Raw genomic sequence first — 23,995 nt, 5'->3', positions numbered from 1 at the left:
CTAAATGCCCAGATTTAACAGCTCCATCAAGTGCCATATACAAATTGGTCTCAAAAATCTGAGACTGTAGCATTACATGAGAACTTCCCTGCACTTTCTCCAGTAGAAGCCTTACAAACACGTGCACAGGACTACACTGTCTTAGTTACCAAACCCAGAGCACATGTCCATAGCAGCAGCTGGTGGTCCCACTTCCATTTACCTTGCCTCTAAGGTTCACTGTGTTTACCCTGTGGCTTAGCAGATAGGAGTGGGTTGCTCAGCATTAACCACCTCAAAGCTGTTTGCTTTCCACGTGAGGAAAAGCAAGGGTGTGGTGCTCTCCACCTTTTCTAGGAATTACAGTTACATCTTAAAAAACCCCTATCTAACAGTTGCTATTTCAAAACCAATCCATCATGAGTGAAAGGTTAAAAAAAAAAAAAGGAAAAAAAAAGATGAAACAAAGATATTTGCACCTCACAAATCCAGTCTCAACACACATGCTGTCATTTGTTGTCTCAACTCATTCTAATGCCACACGTTCAGTGACTTAACTCCAGAGAGCTTTACATAGTTAAGAAAACACATGGTGTTTGCTACAGGCTGTAATTTCTTACATTTGACTTGAAAAATGTAATCCATCTCCCAGATGTACTTCCTCTGCAACTTCTTGAATCTTCTACACATTATTCATAAGTAGCCTTTCACCAACCACTAACTTTATTTAAAGGGGGGGATGTGAGGGTGGGGGTTGCTGAAGCTACTCACTCTCTAAAAATAGCATTGCACAACCTAAATTACATTAAATTAGATTCCTCTGCTATGCATGGCACTAGTGCTACTTTTAGGCTTAATGCTTTGCTGCTGTAAAGCTAGCTGCCTAAGCACTGTTTTCTCTGCAAAAATGTACAGATTTAAGGCAGAGCAACCACAGTCTGAAAACACAAGAATTGTTGATTGCCACCGAGTGCAAACTTCAGTCAAAACACAAAACAGCTTTATCATGATTTATATGGAAATGGCTTTTCTTTACTTCCAAGCTGGAAGAAAGGTCATGCAGATGTGCACATCTACCTCCTAACCAGGTCCCATCATCCCCTTCTTCCCCCTGCCCCCCAAAAATTCAGGTTTTGGAAGAGAGTCGGAAAGAGGCAATGTGCTTACCCCCTGATAATGGTTAGATCATCTTTAATTCTAGCACCTGAAGTTATACAAGGGTTTGCTTAATAATCAAGTTTCAAAGAACTGTTGGACACATTCAGTAAGGTGACAACTGTGCAATACCACTCAGTATTTCAATATCAGGGACCATACTCTTGAATTGTTTAAACACAATCCACAGAACTCAAACAACCATCCACAGTTTAACTAAACAATCAGTTAAAAGTCTTACAGTTTAATAATTCACATAATGGTCAGTCTTTAGTAAGGGATACTGAAATTCCTCAAAACACAACGCTAGATTTTACTCTGTGGGTGTGTTGGGCAGGCACATCATTGGCCATTCTTGGGCATAACCGAAGAATAAGGAGAAGTTTACCACAGTTTGGCAAATCCCACATTTTTGTCAGTTAAAAGTGAACTGTGAGAATTAAATACTCATCTTTACATATACACAAGTTATGCTGTGAAAGCATATTTGCTTACAAACATATAAAAATACTTGTTAACTAGTTTGATAAGAAAATAATGTATAAAAGTATATAGCAAAAACATTTAATCATCTCTGACAATGGAAAGATCAAATTCATTTTTATATCACATGAAACAAAAACAGCTACAATTTTAGTTTTCCTTAATCCCTTACCCAGAAATACAAAGGAAGACACAATCTGTTTCCAAACAAATGATGTGAAATTTCTTAATATGGTGAAATGCCTCTATCCAGAATGAGCTCAGGTATTTGGCCATATCCTAATAGTAGTAGTAATCATCCTGTAGCTGTTCTGGATTCATAAAATAAATACAGTAGACTGTTTTGGCCACTGAAATAAAACTGCAGCATAAATGAGACACAAAAATTTTTGCTGACAATGAAATTCAGTGTAGGTTTCTTAAGGCTAGCTGAATACTCAAGTCTAATTTAACTGAGGGCAAAAAAACTAAAGCCAATCCACCCCTTTTTTTTTTTTTTAAAGTATTCTCTATACTTCAATATAGGTCTTTGTAATAGCTAATGAAATGTCAGAAGTAAAAATAAATTAATCCACAAGAGACACCTTAGGCATGATTTCAACACCTTGTCCTACACGGTTTGTTTCATCTCCTTTGCGAATAAAACTCCACAAGGTGCCAGCTCTTAAGGGAGAGGATGAAGGAACTGTGGTATTAAAGAAGCAGCCTTAGTGTTTTGTTTTGAAGTCTGCCCCAGGATGACTGAGTCTTCTTCAAGAACTACTCTGCCAGCTTCTTGGACTAAGGCTATTCTGGTGACCACTTTTAGGACATGCACATATAATGCTAGACCAAAACCAGAAGTGATGTAAAATGATGGAAAGTAAAAATAAAAAAAAAAACTTTAAAAAAATTTTAAAAAATTAAAAATAAAAATCTGGCAGTTGATAGCTTGGTTCTTGGGATTTTCAGAAAATGACACAATGGCAGCCTTTCTTGTCTTTTTCTTTCCGTGTTGGCTCTGGTGAAGGAGGGCACTCTTGTTCTTGAAATTTCCTGGAAACAGATATTTCAAATTAAATTCATAGAATCATTTTCAGCTAAATAAAAATAAATATGGTATCTAAAGTTACTGGTTTTACAGTTTTATAGAGGATGGGCTTACTTTTGACAAACTACTGACTTAATCAGCGACAGGTTTTTGAGGCTTGTGTTTTTCTTTTAAGGAAAGACCATTTTTTACAGAAGGCCAGTCTCACATTTAGTTTATCAGGCTCACCTACTATGCGATCAAAAAAATCTGAGACATGAACTGAAGAAATTATCTTTCAAATACATGTTGCATTCACATAAACATTCTTCCTAATTCACAGGAATACTTTATAATGGAGACCATTGCTCAAAGCTTACAGGTAACAGCAGGCAGAATTTTCTCAGTGATTTCAAAACACTTGCAGCAGCTCCCCACTAATGCAGGGACACAAATTATCTGGTCTGAAGTTATCATACCTTATAACTCTGACAAGTTCATGAAAAGCTTGGTCTACATTCAATCTGATTTTTGCTGAGGCTTCCATGTATGTTACTTTAAGTTGCCGTGCTAGCTGCTGACCTTCCTCTTGTGTCACCTGTAATAGACATCAGTCAGTAAGTTCCAGGCTCCTGCAGACATTTCCAGCAGGAGACACTGCTTATACAAGCTAAGAATCTTTCCCTCAACACAATAATACTTGGCTATACAATAGTTTCTCTACTGTCCACATAATACAACTAGGAAACAAATTCACATAACACATCTTTTCAAATGCACGTGAAGACTTTTTGAAAGAGAAGTTTCTGCAACAGACAAAGACTGACCCTCCAAAGGACTCCCCTCACTGCAGCTGCCTCATCTTCACTGTACTTCTGCATGAGACCAAGTTTTCCTTCACAGGCAGACAAGAGTCCCTCAGTCTCCCTCAAAGCCTGTGCTTCAGCCAGTATCTGTTCACTTGCTAACAGAACTGGGAGTACTGTTGCTAAATTCACCTTCTCCCTGTCCCAGCTAAATCTAAAGAGGGGAAAAAACAAACAAACAAAACATCACACCACCAACAAAACCACCGAAGCAGATTACTACTTGTAAAAGAACTGATGTTTAGCTTCCGAATGTAAAAGTCACTAACAGAATTCTACTTATGACACAGGAAAATACTAATACAGTCAGTTTTAAACACAGCTTAAATTACAAGATATCTCTAAATCCATGAAGCATTCAGGACATCCAGAGACATTAGAGAAATCCTGTCTACCTTTTGATTCCCTGGGACAACAGAGGAAGGGAAGATGAAGAGAAAATAATGAGCATCAAAGAGTTGGTATAACATTTAAAGTGCTGAAGCAGAAGGCAGGAAGCTAGTGGACCATTACAGGAAGGAGGAATAAGCTGGTCACAGGACAAACCAAAAGGAGATCACTGCATGGTTTTGGATGAAGTAAACAGAAGGCCACGCTGAACAGTGCCAGGTAAGTGAGGCTTCAATGGGAAGGTCACCCACAGAGCCAGGGAGGAAAGGGCAGCCTTCAGGGATTAAAGGAAGTACAACTGATCTTCCCAAGACAATGGCTAGTGAAGAAATGTCAGAGGTCACATTGCTTTCACAGAAAAACATTGAACTGGCACATAGAGGACTGATATGATGAGAACAAATTAAAAGTGAGAGTTTATTTTTACTTTTGTTTTGAAAAGGCACTCAGATATTCACTTAAGAAGCTACACAGAAATGGAAAGAGATGGGAATAGAAAAGTATCATTGGCAGCATTCACAACAGTGCAAGAAACAGAAGTACAGTTCAGTTTGCAAAATACTTTCCCAACAGCTACACACAGGGTTTGAGAGCACTCATGCCAGGCAGCTCAACGTGCTTGATTCCTCTGTCCTTAGTACCCCCACTGGTTATTATATTCATACACTTACTGCTGAACTGAGGGCTGCTCCCACTAAACCCTCATGAAGCTCTCCAAGGAGCTCCCAGCCCCTTGGGCCACTAGCTGGAGTAACACAGGACAAACCTGCTGATCTCAAACATTTTTGGAAATGCTCCATTAATGTCAGTGTTGTTACAGTTGTTACAAAGAACACCCTCAAAACCAACCCACCATCAGCTACTGGACCTGCATTTTTAACTACAGTGCATGAAGTGAGAATGACTGGGATCCTTCTATCCTCCACTGCCATCTGAAACCTGAATGGTACTCAAGATTTTTGTTCCTAGAACAAGCTAGACAAAAACCACTTCCACCTTCCTCTATAGCCCCAGATGATGAAATATCATTATTCCAAAGCTCAGGAAGCCTGCACTTTAAGAAACATTCAATAGCTGTTTTCTGGCACATCAATGACAGTGCAGAACCCCCTAAAGTTTGCATGAGGGCTTCTAGAACCTTCTATGTATCTCTGCCTCACACACCACAGAAAAGTAAGTTGAAATACAGGTAGGGCCATTGTTGCAAAACTAAGCCCCTTTATTTTATTTACATCATCCTTCCATAGTCTAATGTAGCCCCAGAAAGTGAGTTAAGTCTAATAAGAATAAATACTTGGGAAGGAGTGTATAGTCCTGAGAAGAAACTGGACCCAGTCTTTAAACATATGTGGCTACTACTTTCTTCATGATTGTATCTAAAGCACATCAGAGGTACGAGTCCAACTAACTCTGTAATAAAGTCAAGCTTCACTTTCACAACATTCTGCTTTTAAAATGCTATAGGTACAACATTAAAGCCCTTACTGTATTTACCAGAACATCTGTAATTGCTCAATTCCAAAATAATGTTTTTGTCAGTCTTACAAGTATATTGTTAAGCAGCTTGTGGTCAGTTTTAGTGACCTCAACACACAAAGTCAGTTTTAAAGGAAACCCTTGGGTTTGGGCACACTACAAAAGCATCTGCTGTGCCCAAGCTGTAAATTAGAGGCCAGAACATACCAGTTCCATTTTCAAAGCTGAGGGAAATGTAAGTATGAACACAGAAATACCTGAAAACAAATGAATTTACATCTTTTTCTTCTCCCTTCTTAAGTATGACAATACTGTGTCACAACAGGCTTTTCAGCAAGTGGGATGGGAGAGCTTATTAAACAACACCAGCAAAATAAAAACTCTTTTCCTTCCAAGAACACTATTTTATTTTGACAGAAGTAAAGAGAACCACAGATTTTCTGGTAGCAACTGTATGTGTCTGTGTGCACGTGCTGGTTCTGCAGTGAAAACCTCTTGGGTTTGGTAAGCCTAAGGCTGCCCATGAGTGGGAATCACGGGGCTCACCCTTGTTACAGGCTGTGTGACTGCTTTTAGGTATCATTCGTTGATGCTCTTCAGACATTTGGTAAAAGTTTCTCAAAATAAACACCACTGTATAAGATGTAAGCCTAACATGGAAAAGCTTATTCCCCACAACTCCTTGAGTTAACTGTCTTACTCAAAGTTTGAGTATCTGTGCAAGAATCCTGTGAACATCTCACGCAGCCCTCCCTCTTCAGTGCTGTATCTGAGAACTGTCAGAAACTGATTCATTTCTGAAGTTTCTATTTTTCCCCCTACCTAAAGCAACCCTACAAGGCTGCCCAACACTGCATCTATATTTTGCCTAGATACTTATATATGAATGAAGACCACGTTGTACTTGGGTTAGCAGGTAACAGTTCAGCTTTTCCTGAAGTTTGAGAGGAATCCATTTCTACCTTCTTGTGGTCACCCTACAGTGCTGCCTGCACAGAATCATTCCCATTCCTGCCAAGAGCTCCATCATTCCTGAGGAGCACATCTGTCAGCCTGATTTTCTGCCTCACCAGCCCACCCACTACTGCTGTTTGTTCACACTTACAGTGGACTACCATAATGCTTTCCTGTAGGGGTACTTCACTACCCATTCATTCTATTCTGTCTGCATTCTCTTATAAGAAGGTTGCTTTGGTATACACAAACCATGGTTATGAACCACTGACACATTCAAACACTGCAGCAGATGCCTAATTGCTAGTTATCCGTCATGCTGAAAATCAGGCCAGCCATGGGGAGACGTGAAGGTATGTCCCACCTGTGACAGAGGCATCACTGTGGATGGCCACAAAATCTACCACCTCAAGAAGTTACTGTCACACTTTCATACAAGTTCATAAAAGAGAAAGGCCAAAATAAAATATTAATGAATTGGGGTCAGCCACCACCCAGGTCCCTGTACCCATCTACCCCTTGCAATAAGCCACCTCAGGCCAGGCTATTTGTGAAGCAGTGAGTCTACAAAGCCAAAATGTAACTGCTTCCTTGGTAGCACCTAGGCTGATGCAGATCGAGGTCAGAGCACAAGGCTGCTTGCCTGGCATCATCAGCTCTATGCTCATCATCTCTCCGTGCATGAACTGAAGTCACACAGACCTTGCTTTAAAGGTATTTAGCAGCACAGATGATCTTACACTAGGTCATTGTGTTAGCTCAGTCACGATGCAATAGCAAAAACTAGCATTTAATGAAACCCAAGCACTTTCTTGTTGCAGCTTGGATTTTCCTTGAAACCCTGCCACCTGGGGAATGATCAGACTTGACCCAGATTAAGCTAGCAGTTATCTACAAGAAGTCATATATATCCTGCACTGACAAGTCTACTCCTCTGTCAGTAGTGGTTACTACTAAAACACCTGGTGCTCTTCCAAATTGTCTTACTGCAGAAATGTTCACTGTTGCCCGAGTTGTACAGAATTAACCCATTTGAGAGACAGACTGCTACACAGCATTTACTTGAAAGAAAGACCAATGAGAGATGGTGCTTCAGTCCTGGTTCCACAGTCACCAATCTGTGACTGACTGGGGAATCTGGAAACACTGGAAGCCTTATTCCTTACCATACAAGGACAGTCTAAAAGTTAATGCTTGCTCATTCTCTTGCAACTAATTTTTCTTTCTCAATCTTTTCTTTATCAATCTGTGGATATTGAGGACTTTGAACTCATACCACAAGAGACAAAATTAATTACACAAAGTCTGCTTAATTCCATTTTTCTGTACAGTTATTACCATAGCAAATCAGTGTCTCAAGCTCATCCTTTCATCTCTCTTCTTCCAGAAATACCCAAGTTGACCTGTAGCATATTACAGCCACCATTTCAGACTACACCTTTGCTATGCCCCAGTGCTTCATCAAGATGATACTATCATCTGTGCCCTTCTGCTTTACAACCCAGTCCACCTATTTTTAAAAAAATTAAAAAAAAGTTGCCACCACACAAGGATTAGTTATGCACTGCTTGCTTCCAAATTTACAGCATCACAATGATAGTACTTTGTATTGTGTTCAGCTGAAACACAGTTTCTTCTATAAAGGTGTCATCAGACCCCTGAGACATCCAAAACTTTTGTACATGTTTGACTCCTTTGGGCTTTGTGTGTTAATTGAGTATTGTTTGCCAATCAAAACACACACTAAATTACTTTTCCTTAGTTTTATGTTCTCAGAGGTAGCATGTGTTCTCTCTTATTTCACTGTTCTGTCTCTTGTCTCTCACAGAAAGGCATACAAATAGTTTTGCTCTAAAAACTCATACCCAGTTTCCCAAATTTCTAAAAATGCTACTTAAATCCTAAAGCTGAAGAATGGACATTTGTGATTAAACAAGTTAAGAGAGTAAGATGACTTCTTGTAGAACTGCCAGATAAGTAGAAGGAGCACAGTGTGACACTCCACCCTGGCTGACCAGTTTTCCAGTGTAAGCAAAGGGAGGTCTGACAGCACCAGACTGAAAAGGAGAAAATGCAGAGGACTAGCACCTCCCACAGTTTTGCCCACGAGTCACAGCCTGAGGACATCCCACACTTCCCCACTCACCCCAGCACTCCTATCAAAGGTGAGGGAGCACTCCTGCCTTTGCTCCCAGACCTCCCACGGCAGCTGCCTGCGCAGCAAACTAGCCAGAGCAGGATGACCTGATCCTCCATTCTTTGGGAGACATGATGGCAGGACCAGTTTTTAAGCTAGCTCAGCAAGCTCGTCCAGCTCACTAACTGGATGCCTGCATGGAGAGTTCACATGATGAAGCAGAAACAACCCCACGGATAAAGCAGAGACTGTCTGCACTTAACATCCAGCTGATAACATCTAACTGCTTGCTGCTGCCAAAAGGCGAGGTCTCACTTCCCTCCACCCCAACTCCTCCCTGCTCTGCTCCAAGCCACAGTCCCACCCCCTCCCATGCTTTCAGCTCTGGCACTCAAATCTTTCTGCAAGCTGATTTAACTCACACAGGTCCCAGAAAACCATTCCAGCTCATCTGTTTTTATCCCTGTCTAGAGAGATGATTCAACTCACCAAATGCTTCAAGTGAGAGCTAGGGCCAGCAAAGGGAAGAGTAGGAATGTGTAGTCAAGAGGAAAGGGAGCCTCTCCCTTCTGGGGGCTGATTGTGTCAGCTCAGCACCCCTAAACCATTCCTTCAGACTGACTTAAGGCCAACTGAAACACACCACATGACAGGGAAGGGACAGGGAAGAATTAAGAACATGTAAGTAGCCATTTCAGCAGACCAGCTGAGCCTCAACTTATGATGGAAGTCATAAATCCACCAATTTGCATCTAAGTTTTGTCAGTGACAGCACCAGAAGCTATGCTCACCAACACTGAAACAATCAAGGCAATTAATAAAGCCATAAAAAGCAAAAGGAGTTTTTGGGGACACATGCTTTTATTGGTGTTCAGACATAAGCAGCAAAACTGCAATTTGAAAGCAGCTGCTTTGACCATGACCATGTACCAGCCCATCCCCACCTGAACGAGCAGCTGGGAATCAGGTGCAGAGGGACTGGCAGGAGAACAGGTAACAGCTCCTCCTTCTTCCTTCAAGGGACTAACAGATGTGGTGTAATAACATCAGGAGGGTGGAGGAGAGGGAACAGAGCTCGTAACTCTTTCTAGAATTACACACTAAGCTTGTGGGTAACTGCTGAGAGCTGGGGCTGACCAGATGACATTTCCCTCCCAAAGCAGCTGCGTGTTTGTCCTTCAGCCATTACAGTCTGCATAACAGTTCAGTTTCACCTACACTGTTTCCATGCCAATATTTGTGCTTGAGATAAAGTACATTATGTTCCAGCACCTGTAAGGTTAAATTTGGGAATTTTGATGGAGGCATGATGGTAACTGAAGAGTGAAACAGTTTTGCTGGAACAGGCTGCCCAGAGAGGTGGTGGAGGCCCCATCCCTGGAGTCATTCAAGGTCAGGCTTGATGGGGCTCTGAGCAGCCTGATCTAGTTGGAGATGTCCCTGCTCACAGCGGGGGGATTGGACTAGATGACCTGTTGAGGTCCCTTCCAACTCAAAGCATTCTGTGACTGGACAAGTTGATAGTTCTGTGTACATGTCAGCACATGAAGTTACTTCTGATAATTTCATCAGGTACTACTGTGAAGGCTTCATTCAAGACAGGATCTTTCAGTGTAGGTTTTAATTTTGCCATGATCTTTCTACACAGGTTCTGGAGTAAAGAGGCTGTGACACCAAGGGACCATACTCGGTAGGAACTTTATCCTGAAGATTTTATGCGGTATCAAAGAAACTCATTCAACAACAACATATTAACCCACTAAAGTAGTTAATGTTACTTGTTTTGAGCCACACTTTCTTGCTCCAGACACTTTTTTGACAAAGACTCTATTTAGTAAAGAACAAAACCTATGCAAGCATTTGTGGACAGAAACTAAGTCATGTCCTGGTACACAAATCTGAGAGTATCTTATTGTTTAAAGCTGTGTTTTCCTTGTGAAACTCTTAAGAGTTATAGCAACTTTAGTAGTATTTAATTTGCTCTCAGATAAAAAAAATTAGTCATGTGTTTGCTAAGCAAGCTTTAGGAGTCATCATACTGACTCAAGGAGAAAATACTCAACTTCTAAAATAAATTGCTGAAGAACACAAGTTTGACATCTGCTCCTTTCCTGATGATGTCATAAGATTATTGTCATTTCAGCTCAGTTTGATTCATGAAAACCCAAGATCAAATAGGGAAAACAAATTTAAAGCTCCTTCTTTAAATGATTCCAAATTAAACCCTTTAAGCTCTTTCACACCTAGAGGTGAGGTTGAAATCTAGTTATAAAACTTTAAGGTACATAAATACAACAGTAATTCTGGTGCTGTACTTCCAACTTTTAAAGCTTTACATAAGTTGTGCAGGAGATGAGCAGCCAAACAGCAAATGCTGACTGGCTGCTCATTTGTACATCACAGCAGTGAAGGGTAAAAGCAACAGCACTGAAGGCTCAGGATCGTTAGGGCTAGTGCTGGAATGCACTCTGCTTGGCACAGCACTATGGTGAGTAACAGAACGGAGGAATTAGACACGTTCATGCCTGAGTAATCAAGTCATGACAAAGCTCTCAACTCTGTACACGAATAGATTTGGTCTCAACATAACCCCACTGAGTCAGGCAGAAGATTTGCTATATGTGGAATGCCATCACACTTAGTTTCTTCAAGTACAGAAATCGAGTGTAGTAGTGTTTCTTGCACTGGAATTCGTATGACTTTTTTTCTTGCTTCCTGTTCCTACTCTATTTTTGGGAGGAAAAATGTAAAGTTTGTAGAAGAAAGTGTGCAGTAACTAACAGCAAATGATTTACCTGTCTTTGGTGGTCCAGATCTGCTTTATTACCAACTAGAATCATAGGAAACTCATCACGATCTTTCACTCTAAGAATTTGTCGCTGAAACTTATAGATTTCTTCAAAACTGTGAAAGAAGAGAAGCAGAGGATCAGTACACCAACTCATAGATTCTCTGGTTCTGCAGAAGTTCAGAAATGATGAGTCACCTATTTGGACTTGCCCTGCCACACAAGTAGGGGCAGCTGCAGGCACTCCAGAGTCCACTATCACAGCATGACCAGCTAGAGAACCATTCAACACTCAAACCAAAAAAATCCTCCCGTTCAGTGTGCTATGCACAGGACTTAGGTGGGGCTGCAGAGTAAGCAAACACTTATTGTGTCTCAATCCAGAGGGACATGGAAGCCAACGTGTTGGAGACTATCAAGCAGCCACAGTCCATTCTACAAACACTGACTCTGGAGTCCAACTCTGGTGAGAATATTCAAACAGTAGTCTAGAGACACTGGTGATCAATATTTACATATACATTATCTATACAGTCCTTTGTAGCAAAAGCATTTATGTTAACGTGAGTGCTTAGTAAGTCTTAAATCCACAGACTCTGACATCTCTGACAGAATGTAGCAGTCTCTTCTGGACAGTCTATCAGACAAATTTATATTTAGCAGTATTCTTAAGTGTAAGATACAGATCCAGTGGAAACATTCTCTGCAGAATATTTATGTGAATTCCCATTATAGATGAGCTGTTAGTAAGACCAGAAGTTAACTTATTGGAGCCTAGACTGAATCTGGAAGGGAGGGAAAAAAGTCATGAACTTTTTTTTTTTTTTTTTGGTCATTTTATTGCTCTTCTATTGCAACTTGAAACAAGTGGAAGGGCAGATGCCCAAACACTTCTCCTTTATTAACCACATATCTGATAAGATCAGTGGAGGACGATCACAGCCAAAATATTAAGTGATGTCCACATATACATGACAATCTCCTACTCTTACAATGACCAGGATCTAACTGAGCAAGCTCCACGAGCCTGTGAAAAGATGTTTCACCTCAACTCTGCAGTCAGTCAGTTATGCAGGTCCCAGGCAATTCATGTGAGCAAGCAGAGTGAGCATAGCCTGCAGAAGAGTGCAGAGACACCCCCTGAACTGGAGGCACTCAGAGCCAGCCACTCCATGCTGATGAGCACACGGCAAGGGGCCAGTCCTAAGACCTGACCAGACATCAGAGCATGTGGCCCTTCCTTCAAATTTCTGCCACTGGCACGAAGCTGCTATTCTGGACTGTAAGGAACTGTCTGAACAGAGTTGTCTTTTTTTTGTGTATGCTTCCAAGTCACCTACTGCAAGAGACAGGTACAATCAGTTTCAAATGGGTTTCCATCAGTGCTGAAAGAGCATCCCCCCACAGCACCTACTTCATGTTCTGGTTTGAGATGACTTTCTATAAAGGGTAAGCAGCAATTAAGATTAATTCCAACTTGTTTGTTTTAACAAATTGACACCAGGCTTACCTTCCTCTATCAGTGACTGAGAAAACAAGCAGGAAACCCTCCCCTGTCCTCATGTACTGCTCACGCATGGCTCCAAATTCTTCTTGTCCTGCTGTATCCAAAACTGAACATAAGCAAAACATTGGTTACTACAGTTCATGTTCTCAAGAGTACAGACTAAGGAAAAAAAATCCTTCCTAATAGGATATTGTGAGAGCCTCACCTGTACGCTGTAACTAAGCAGAGATCACTTCCAACAGTTAATTTTGCTAAGATTTCCAACAGCTGCCCAGACTGAGCAATTCAAGACCTACCAAATACACTGAACAACAAAGTCTGGTGGACTTTTGCTAACTCACAACCAGCCAGAACAGCTAGAAAATCACAGAGTCATAGAATGTCTGGACTGGAAGGGACCTCCAAAGGTCATCTAGTCCAAACCCCCTGCCATAGGCAGGGGCGGCTCCAACTAGATCAAGCTACTCAGAGCCTCATCCAGCCTGATCTTGAATGTCTCTAGGGACGGGGCCTCCATCACCTGTATGAGCAACCTATTCCAGTTGGGAGGGTTGCTGGTTTGTCCTTAAAGAAAGCACTGACAAGGGAGAACTGCAACTTTTAAAGCAAAGCATTTATACTGGACTTGGGAGAGGCAGCACACAACAGCCAAGCGATGTGTTTTTCCTTCCACCATGTCACCTAGGTAACTGCCACGAGTTACACAAATTCTAGTTTTGTAGGCAATGAGGCTTCGGGAATAATTCTTCCCAAAAATGACCAATTTAGAGAGACACACATATGTAAGGCATAAGCATTTCAAATCCTGGGTATCTCATAAATAAAGCAAAGCTCGGTAGCTTTTCTCAGCCGCAGGCTTCCATCAGAGCCATGTGCTGCACAGCTGTCTACCTGCCTCACATTTTGCACATACAGATGTGGACACAGGCTGTCAGCACCATCCTGTAGTCAGGCTACTTACTGTCCAAGCGTGCAGCTCGTTCATCTATCACACACTGCTTGGTGTAGGAGTCCTCGATCGTTGGATCATAATCCGTAACAAAATAGGACTGCAGAGAAGAAAACAAGTTTGTGGTAAGACAAGCACATACAGGACACTCAGTGAGTGAAATCCTAAAACTGTACACTTGAGAGCTTAGGAAAGGTGAGCAGGTTTTACCTGTGTAGAACCATTTGCCATTTTATCCAAAAAGACAGCAGGTAACAGATTTCCTGTTCCCAGTAAATGCTTGTACATTGTAAAAATCGCCAGCAGAGTCACTGAATTGACTGGATTCCCACAGAATTTCTAGCATTTCCTGGAGACTTCTGGTGGCTACTGGAATATCTCAGCTGGAATCTCTAGAAGCTTTTAGTTTCAAGTGCCTTTTAAGGACTCTATTAACTGCTAAGTTTCTCTGAACTTCTGATAGGGTTTAGAAGTTTTTTTTGCATTCTCAAAAGTTTCCAGGATTTCCTTGCTCACTCCCAGAGCCAGTAATTTCTAGGAAGCACCAGGATTTTCCCAGCTATTTCTAGAATTCTCTAGAAATTTCCTAACAGTTTCTAGCAACAGCTCCATTCAGCACAAGTGGCATTTAGTTTGTAAGCTGAATAAAGTTTAGCAGATCATCCTTGTTCCCAGAATTTTTCTCATGGTTTTAATGACTTTAAGCACACCCCCCCTCTGAAAACAGAGCCCAGAAGGCAGAATAAGCCATGAAACTCCTGTGTCACCACTGACAAAGGACAAGGCTCCAGCAGATACTGTCAGTCTGCTACTTATCACCCCAACTGGTGCATCTTTCTAGAGACTGGGTGAGCTGGTATTAAATTTTTAGCTTAGGTCACAACAAAGTTATCTTTGTCTGCATGTTGACGTCACTGCTCTGAACTCTGGCCACCTCTCCTGCTCCATGCTTGGCGTGGGGCAGGGCCCATGGGGCAGGTGTGACTCCCCAGCTCCAGGCTGGAGCTGCCCAGGAGGGCTAGGGCTGGCTGCAGCACTTGGTCCTGGCTGCACCCAGCAGGCTCCCACCACCCCGACCTGCCCCGGGGGGTTTCTGGTTTAACAGCACAGAGTTCCCCAGCAGAGCTCACCGACAGAGCTGCAGCTGCCCCGCTGGCAGAGCACATCCCCAGGCCCAAGAGCCTTCGCCAGCTGCCTGCACTATAGACAAGCCCTGCCCACACACCACCACCTCACCAGCATGTGGGTGGCTACAGGAAGAGCACAGGTCGCTGTTGATCTATTCACTTAGATCTGGCACCATACTGAAAACCTGGTGATGGCCAGAGAGGAGACCTTGAGGGTCTCGGCATATCTCCTTTGCATTCCAAGGAGCCATCAGCAAACTGTCCCCTCTCAGGGACACCTACAGAGTCTCAGCCACTCTGCACCAGCAGCACCACAGCATAACCAGCTCACTTCAGGCAGCACTAACATGAGAACCACCATGTGCCTCCCCGAGGAGGATACAATCCCTGTAATCTGTCCCACCAGAGGTACCTGCCAGATATGAGATGCTGTAATTCACTCCTCTCTCTCAGTGTTCCATGGAAGTTGCTTGTTCCTGGGTAAGAAATGGTTTCTCCCTTTTTTAGAGCATCCATACAGTCTAAGCAAGCTCCCCCTGCTCCAACCCCACCCAAAACCCCACCCACACAAAATAAATCCAAACACACTCCCCACTCCCCCCCCAAAAAATCCAAACAAACCACCAGGCATGGGATCCTAAATGCAGCATACAAGCTTCTGAGCTGTCCAGCAGAAGAGCACCTATGTGCAGGCAACAGAACACCTCACCACGGGAGAAGCCCCCAGAAGGTGCTGTGCTGACTGCAAGTTGTCCCTTTACCTTGCTGCTTTGAAGATTTAATGAGGAAAAAAACAGCCTTCAAAACTGTTGTCTTCTCTTTTCATGAATCCATGACTCAAAAAGTGCTATCCAGGATCTTAAGAGCACACTATTTAAGGAAATAATTTATTAATCAACTATAAATTAGGTCTCAAGTCTTCTGTGGCCTTGAGCAATCTTTGAAAGATGGAGGAGAAATTCACTTATGTGAACATACAAATGTGTAAATAAAAATCATTTACAGGATCTGAATTTAGAAGGGACAATCCCAAGGAAGAGCATTTAAGTCCTGTGTTTCATTAAGGAAACAGAAAGCAGTATTTATAAAAAAAAGTGTTAAGTGACCCAAACGTGGTGTGACTATCAGTCTATCTAGAAATTCAGCGTTCTGATTTGGACATTTATGGAGTTATTCCTTATCCCTCTCCAGCTTCAGTTTTAATTTCTCTGCCCTGCAGAATTCAAAGTCACTGTCTGACCTTTTACATCTATCAAGCAGTAAAGAACACCAAGTTTTATTCAAAAGGGAGAATTAGGAATCAAATTATTTCACCCTCATGAATCACTATTAGTAGACCACCTAAAGCAGCAAGCTTATATGCAACAAGGGCAATGTTCTTCACTGAGAGATCAGAAAAAGAAAACCATAATAATCTCAGAGAGATTCTTCATATTTTCCTTATTATCTGGTCCATGGGCCAAGAACTGCAGCATGTTCTGTAATCCCCAGGACACTTGTGTAATCCCCTCCACCCTTTTTGGTTTATTTTCTGGTGTTTTTTGTTTGTTTTTAAAGAAAGGAAACTAAACACATGGTGAGAGTGCCACACTACATACACAGACATAGAACACAGTTCCTCCCTCCAAAAAGGGAACAAGGATAAATTGCCCTGATCCAGCATCAGCCACATCTCAAATTCAGAATGAGCAGATGCCAGAGCTCCCTCATTTAACAAGCCTCTTATGAGCAATTTCTTCCCTCCCATGGACTGTGCTGCCAGATCTGTTGCCAGGGCCACTGCAGGAGAGGTTTGCAAGGCAATTAGTGGTGTGGTTTAGCTCCAGGCACTGGACAAAACGTGTGCCTGAAATAGCTGCTGGTTTTGAAGGAGTCTTCCCAAATTGCTACTGGGACTATTCGCCACGGGCAGACATCCACCACAGCTTGCAGGCCTTAGTCAGTCAGGGTCAATTTACAAAAATTAGAGGTAGTCGACACGGTATTTACCAAGCTGAGCAGAAATGGACCCTACTGCTGCTAGGCAGACAAGGATTCAGAGATGGCAGAGCATACCCCAAAACATTCCCTGAGGCTGAACCTGCACTTCTGAAGGCCATCCTGCAATGGTGGGAAGGTGCCTGCACACCCAGCAAGCACAAGACCATACACTGGCATCAGCAGCTTTGTAGAGTTCAGGGAGTTCGTGGCAGAAGTACTTAAAAGACTAACAAGAGCTCAATCCCAGCAGATGCAACCCACTGCCAACCTCCTGGTTTTGAACTGATGCCGAGCCCAGACAAACGAGCGGAGCAGGCACATATCACAGTGTTTGAATACCCCAGCCTGCCTACTGCTGTCTCCATCAAGGAAGCTCTATGTGCAAGTCCTGCCCTGCTCACCTACAGAGCCACCAGAAAGCTCCAGCAGGTGTCTCAAATGCCAGCTGGTACAAAACACACTGGACCACTCTCGAGGTTGATCTCCTGTAGTCTAGGCTCTCAGATCTGCTATTCTAGGAGCAGCCAAGTTTCTATGATGGATCAGAGGAGCCTCATTCAGCTGGCTCTACTGCACTTGGTCACTGCCTGCAGGAAATAATCAGAAGAAACTAAATTTCTTCTACGAAGACAGTAACTTGAACATGCTCTTCTCACACCACTCCCTTAATCACTAGCAAAATCGAGGCTCTTTCCACCCACCTCCTGGAAGGGAAATGAGAAGCTGAGCCCAGAAGTCTCATCAAGCATTCAGTTTACCCAAAATATTATGCAACGAGTTTTCTAGGTTTCCTCTTTCTAAGGCTGCTGAGGCAATCAAGTCCAGAGATGGGAAAGCCTGCCAAGGATTCTTCTGCCCTTTTGCAGAAGAAAAAACCCAACCAAAACGACACAAAAAAAACCCACCCCACAAGACCTACGTCACACACAGCACAGCAACCTACCACCAAAATCCCTTCCTACACGTAATCTTGTCATCTTCAAATGTATTTCAGACAGCTTCCTGACCTTCCCAGGAGTTTCTACTTGCGGTGCTCAGGAATGATGACACTACTACGCCAAATATTGCTTGAACAATCTTTCTCCATTTAAGGTAATAGTTATCCCTAAATCATTGTTTCAATCACTCAAGTCTTTTGGCAAGGAGAATGTGTCAAAACTTGCTTTCAGTTAATCATCTTCTCCCTTTGTTATGTTGCCTTTAATACACATAAGGGAATTCCTCCATTAGCTGGACTCGCTTACAAGCTCAGGAATCTTGCTCCATAAATTAATAAAAACAACTAAGTAAAGACATCTTACATGGAAAGCTGGAGAATCCTAGTGCAGCCTCACAGCTCTTATGCAGCTTTTCTTATTTCATCTTTGTAAGGTCGCCAACCATCCACAAGCTGAAAAGCCACTGGATTGCTTCCTTTCACATCAACATTTAAGTTTTAAGGGCAGAGAGAAGTCAGATGCTATCGACAGGGAGCTGCTATAACCTGCAGTCTAGAGGGTGGTTGCATAACATGATTCCTTTTATCTTCACAGAGAGTTTGAAGGACATGCAACACAAGGCAGCCCAGCACAGAGAAAGCACACCACTATGAGCAAGTTAAAAGAGTGGCATGTGCCAAAACATATATTGATCCTTGCTGTGTCCATAATCTCCATTTGTATTTACTAAATATACACTCAACATTTGAAAGAGCCACTAGTTGCTTATTTAAGTTTTTTCCACATGTTTAAATTTTTGGTTTCAACCCAGTGAAGGCAAGGAAATGGAAGGGTTTCCACCCTCCAGCTGAAGTTACAGACCAGCTCTGGATTTAAATAGCATCTACAATTTCAGCATTGCAAATAGCCCAAATATTCTTCCTAGCTATGAAGTTAGAACTTAAACCCATCACGTTAATGAATGTTACATGCCAAAGCTTCAGCTTTAGACTTGAGTACATACCCAAAAACATGAAATACAAGATCCCAAGACATCTCCTAGGCTCTAACTGCTACTTGACAGAGGATTTCTTCTCAAGGTTTTCCCTCATTTGCTCTGTGCTTCAACAAGACCACGTGTCTGCTCCTGCCCCGCTCAACAGAGGTAAAGTCCAGCTCACAATCTGTAGTGGCAAGTCTTCATCACAGGCATAGAACAAACAACAGCATCAGCTACAGCCCTATCATATGCCACATTGATCAGATCAGAAACACTTAACCCAGAAAAGACAGAAAGCTGAACCAAGCTCTCTTCTAAACAGCTTTCTTCATTTAAATGACTAATTCTGACATTTGCTGCAAGTCATAGACAGCCACTGCCATAGTTTAAGAGCAGAACTCTAGTGCCCTGGCCAGTCAGTAGTACCACAGGCAGACAAGGCACCTTTCTGCTGGAGACAGCTTTTACAGTGTAGCCAAGTTTCTGAGACCATGAATTAAGATCTAGATGACTGACTAGTTTGCAGCCTTTATTGCTTTGCCTCCCATGGACGTCTTACAGCCTTTGCCTCCAGCTCTTCTACTTAAGAAGAGTGACACCTCAGCCAAGCTTATACTGACATGACCACAGTGTCATACTGTGCCCTCCTCCAAGCTGCAGAGGAGGTAAGAGATCATTTCAAGTTTTTAATCTAGTTTTTAATCTACATTTCCATCCCCATCCCTAGAGGAGCACAAACAGGTTCAACATCACCACAGAGACATTTAACTGCCCACCTGTCTCAAAACCTACGCTGGCCTCAGTCCAGAACTAACCTGCCCAGCAGAACCAGTAATTAAGCAAAGCAGACACTAGAGCCTCCACACCTGAAGAGATTAACTGAAGAACCTCCTTCCACACCAGTAAGGATGATTCTCAAGTAATTTCTTTAGAAGTATTTGAGTTGGCTGACTAGAAAACAACACTTGGAGGAAAAAAAACTGAACTGACTTCTGGAACCAAAGGTGAAGCCAGACTGCATTTCACACTAAAGGAACAGACGCAGCAAAACACACAAATATTTTGCAGAGCCCCATGTCAGTGGGTCACAGAAAAACAAGAAACGAAAACAAACACTGTGGGGACCTACCCACAGCACCCATCCGTGTCTGAAGGAGAAGAGCCCAGGCCAGCACTGGGCACGCTCTGCTGGCACCGCAGTCACACTCCTCAGAACGTGGGGAAGGGTTCTGGGGCTGAGCACTGGGGAGACTGGAGCACCAGGGCTGTAGTTACACTGATAAAGACCAGGCTGCAGAGATAACCAACAGAACACTGGACCGTGCTCCAGAAGGCCAGGGGTACCCTCCTCCAGTTACCCCACATTCCTACAGAGCTGTAAGTTACTTTCTTCAAATGACACAAGCAGTAGAAGGACCTGTTCTTTCTTCCAAAAAATATAAATTCAAGATAATCAGTGCTTGTAAGCAATGGTTGAGTACTTCCCACTGTTGTCACCTGTGCTGCCAGCTTTGTTATGCCTATCCAGGGGAAGAGATGACACTAGGAACTACAATTACTGCAATTACTGAACCTCTTACATCACTGGGTCATCTCATGAACAGTGAAACTGACACACAGAGAAGAGGATTAAACCGAAGAAAGTTATAGTGAAAGCAAACATTAATGCAGCCTCAACACTTGATTATGGACAGAGTGGGCACTGCTTATATGCATATAACAAATACTGAGGAGAGTGCAGTCTTTTAATGTATATTTTGAAATCACAGAATTGTAGGGGTTGAAGGGAAGGACCTCTGAAGATCATCTAGTCCAACCTCCCTGCTAGAGCAGGTTCACCTAGAAATGCATGTGAACGTCTTTTTAAATACTGTTTTCCTTAAAAAATACCAGATTGGTACTTTTTTAAAAAACAGCTTTCACCTTTTAAACTCAAACTGAACCTGCACCGTGCTTATGTCTCCTTTCAGTCACTAGCTTACAGCTCTCCACACTGTGCATCAGCTCAATATTAGCAGCTCACCAGCCAGTGAACACTTGCCTCCAATTTACAATTCTCAACTTTCTCAAAATCAAACCACACCAAACACCAAGTACACTCACACAGAGACCTGTTTTAGGTAATGCATGCATTAAACCTTGGCTTCTCGAATGCTTCCTGGTGAAGCAGTTTTCATTCCTCAAGATCAGAGAACATCCACTTTCACTGTCAGTTAAGGCTTCTCTGTAATGCCCTGAACAAATACCTTTTAGTGCCAGTAAGAACCTACAAAATTCTTTGAAGGTGGCTGTGCAATTTCTCAAGTCAAGACACGTCTGACAGCAAAACATACTCTATACTGCAAGCATAGATGAGTCTTGATTTCACTTAATTTCATTTTTGCTTCACAGTAAATACCAGTAAGAACTACCAATATACCAAGTACTTAATCTTCCTGATCTTGGCCACATGCAAGTCAAGGAACGTTTAAAATATTCACTACATACTATCTTTTCATCCATTATATTTTATCAGAGTCTGATGCTTTTCTCAGGATGAACTCAGGTTTTTATCTGAAGAAGCCTGTGGTATCTTTTAAAAAGTACGTATCTGATTTTAGGATGTGTACTACCAGATAATGAGGAATACAGCTAAAAGTTAAAAGAAATTAAGGTTACTCAAAAAATCCCCTGGCTGGGCCAAAGTAAAGTTACTAGAGTATCATCTCTCATACACACTGAATGACCTCCGGATACCTGGTGTAATGTAAGAGCTTTGACTTATAAACTTAAGTACTGTATCAGGGTAAGACTTAAAACCAATTAAAAGAGCTCTTCACCTCAGGAACGTAAACCTAACTGAAACACAGTCAGCAACAGAATTCAAGCTAGAGGCTGTGAGGAGACCCATGTTTAGGGTATTTACAGTCCACTAGGAAAGAAGCCACTTCAAAGTTTCTTGAAGAACATACTCAAAGAACTGAAATTCAGATTGGAAAACTTTATTCCACAGCAACAAAAGAACAACAAGACTACCACCAAACAACCAAAAAAAAACAAACCCTCTTGAGGAGTAGTGTAGGTATTCATGCCAAATCATACCTTTAAAATAGGTTTAAGTTGCAAATAAACTGCATGTTAATTGGACTTTTCAGACTGTCTAGCCTAGGATACAGATGTTTGGACCTATGCAGTTACATTACTGCAGGAAGAAATCTTTCTAGCTTGAACAAGCCAAACAAAACCTCACTGCAACAGCTCTAGTGCAAACTAGGGTCAAAAACTTCTGAATACCTTTTTTATTCTCAGGGTAGGCAGTAAAGATCCATTTTATGCAGCAAGAGCTTTTTCCTACTTTTACCATTACATTTCAGTTCTCTACAAAGCCAGGTGCTATTGTCAGCAGTGCAGGTTTGTAGTAGCTTGGCAGCAGATGGAGGCTTGGACCACAGCTCATCAGCAAGAGCCAGGCAAAAAGCCTGAGCAAGGAGAGTTGCCCACGTTCTTCCTCTTAAGACATTTAGCATGGAGATACAGCCAGTTAACTAGCACATTAAACGCAGAGACTATCGTTTTCTAGAACAAATCAAGTCAGGATTAAATATTTGTAGGACAGCATTTCACAATACAGCTGAACTACATTAGCAACTTTCTGCTAGTGGAAGAGGGAGGTTTTGTCATCCCCACTCCTGACCTTCCATCACAGCTTCCTGCTGCCTGCAGCACGAGCAGGGAACCAGAAAGTTCAAATTGCCACCTAAAAATTAAAAAAAAAGAACCCATCCAACTGCAAACCACCTTTAAATATCCTGTAAGCTTTCCTGAAGTGTCTGGACTTCAAAGGGTGCCTTTTCCCCAGACTCTAATATTTACATATCAATATTTTTATATCTTTGCGTATATCTGTATCTATGTTGCACCAAACAGGGACTGAATGAAGAGTGAAAGCTTCCAGAAGTTTTCATCATGCCACTTCTGTTAGAAAAGGAGATGCAGAATCATGAGCACCCAGGTAATTCAAAGTTAAGATGACTCTTTCAGAGCTGGTAACATGTCTCATTTACACTGTGAGATTATTGTGGTCACAGACAGCAATACACTAGTTCCTGGCCTGTAACTTTTTTTTCTATTACCACAGTTAATGTCATGGAATTTTGGAACACCAGTTTGGACAATATCCAACATGAAAATATTCAGCTTTATTAGCAAAGTCGTCAGTACTTTATTCTTTGAAGATTTATGGACTGATCATTAGAAGCTAATTATTTAGGAAAATGCTATCAAATAGCACTTAAGTCTAATGAGAACTATTGTGTCAGAAGATAAGCAGCATTCTAATAGCTTTATTTGCCCAAATCATGTATTTATTCAACTCCAACCTTTTGGCCTGAGACTAGACTGTCTAGACTCATTTTGCAGACTACAGACAATTACTATAATCTTTAAGTTTTCAAAGTGCCATAACCAGAAGTGCCAAGAATGCTGAAATGGCTGCTCTAAGTGTTATTTAGCCATCTATTTTCATTAGCAAGGCTAATTATTACTAGCTTTCCCCCAAAAGCCTCGCCCAACTAAGTAAAATACACAAAGCAGTTATCTTTGAGACATGAAAATTTTAAATGATAATGAAAGAATTGGTCATCTACCTATGCAATAATGGACTGCTTGGAAGTGTGTTAATCCTTCAGAGTGCCAACATCCAACGCTTCATGATGAGTCCATAATGGTAAAATGTGCAGCAAAAATCAATTAAAATGAAAACACACCAGGCAACTTCCCTTGAGAACAGGGTATCTGAACAGCTTGCAGGTGCAAGATAACAACAAGAAGCTCATGCTAAACAACTACAGTAGGGATAACGTGCTAAAGGCACACTTTTAAGAAGGCAGTGTGAGTCTCCCCCCGCTCCACAAGAGCCAGGGCACAAAGGCCACACCGTTCCAGGCTGCTGGGCTGAACCCAGGCCAGCCCCACTGGTGCTTGGGAGGAGCCGCCACGACCCCACAGCACGCCGCTCCGCACAGCAGTCAGCACACTGCATTCAAAGATGAGGACGTGGTGCCTTCCACCTCCCGAAACCAGTTCTCAGAAGTTTGTGGCTAAGCAGTAAAGCCTCAGATAGGGGGAGGACTCGTACTGGTCAACAAGTGTTTTTTCTACGTGATCTGTACTTTCAGATTTGGCAGCTCTGGACAGGACCAGCACACGGGCTCCCACGGGGACTAGGAAGGAGAAGAGAGCACCTACATGCCAGTCACCCTCGAGTCCAGCAACAAGCTCCATAACTTCAATGTTCCCT

General features: G+C 42.3%; 1 protein-coding gene across 1 annotated transcript in view; it reads right to left on the bottom strand.

Moving 5' to 3' along the window:
• Window positions 1–2,564: 2,564 nt before the first annotated feature.
• The window catches only part of RRAS2 (related RAS viral (r-ras) oncogene homolog 2), a 36,693-nt gene continuing 15,262 nt past the window's right edge, over window positions 2,565–23,995 (bottom strand). The window contains exons 2-6 of the mRNA XM_008944490.1: window positions 13,706–13,793; window positions 12,748–12,850; window positions 11,245–11,353; window positions 3,106–3,224; window positions 2,565–2,652 (exon numbers count right to left, since the gene is read on the bottom strand). Coding sequence (XP_008942738.1) covers window positions 2,565–2,652; window positions 3,106–3,224; window positions 11,245–11,353; window positions 12,748–12,850; window positions 13,706–13,793 — 507 coding nt within the window. The remainder of the gene's footprint in view (window positions 2,653–3,105; window positions 3,225–11,244; window positions 11,354–12,747; window positions 12,851–13,705; window positions 13,794–23,995) is intronic.

The sequence above is a fragment of the Merops nubicus genome, unplaced genomic scaffold (genome assembly GCF_000691845.1).
Source record: "Merops nubicus isolate BGI_N331 unplaced genomic scaffold, ASM69184v1 scaffold29787, whole genome shotgun sequence".
Lineage (NCBI taxonomy): Eukaryota > Metazoa > Chordata > Aves > Coraciiformes > Meropidae > Merops > Merops nubicus.
This window is presented reverse-complemented; position numbering and strand designations above follow the sequence as displayed.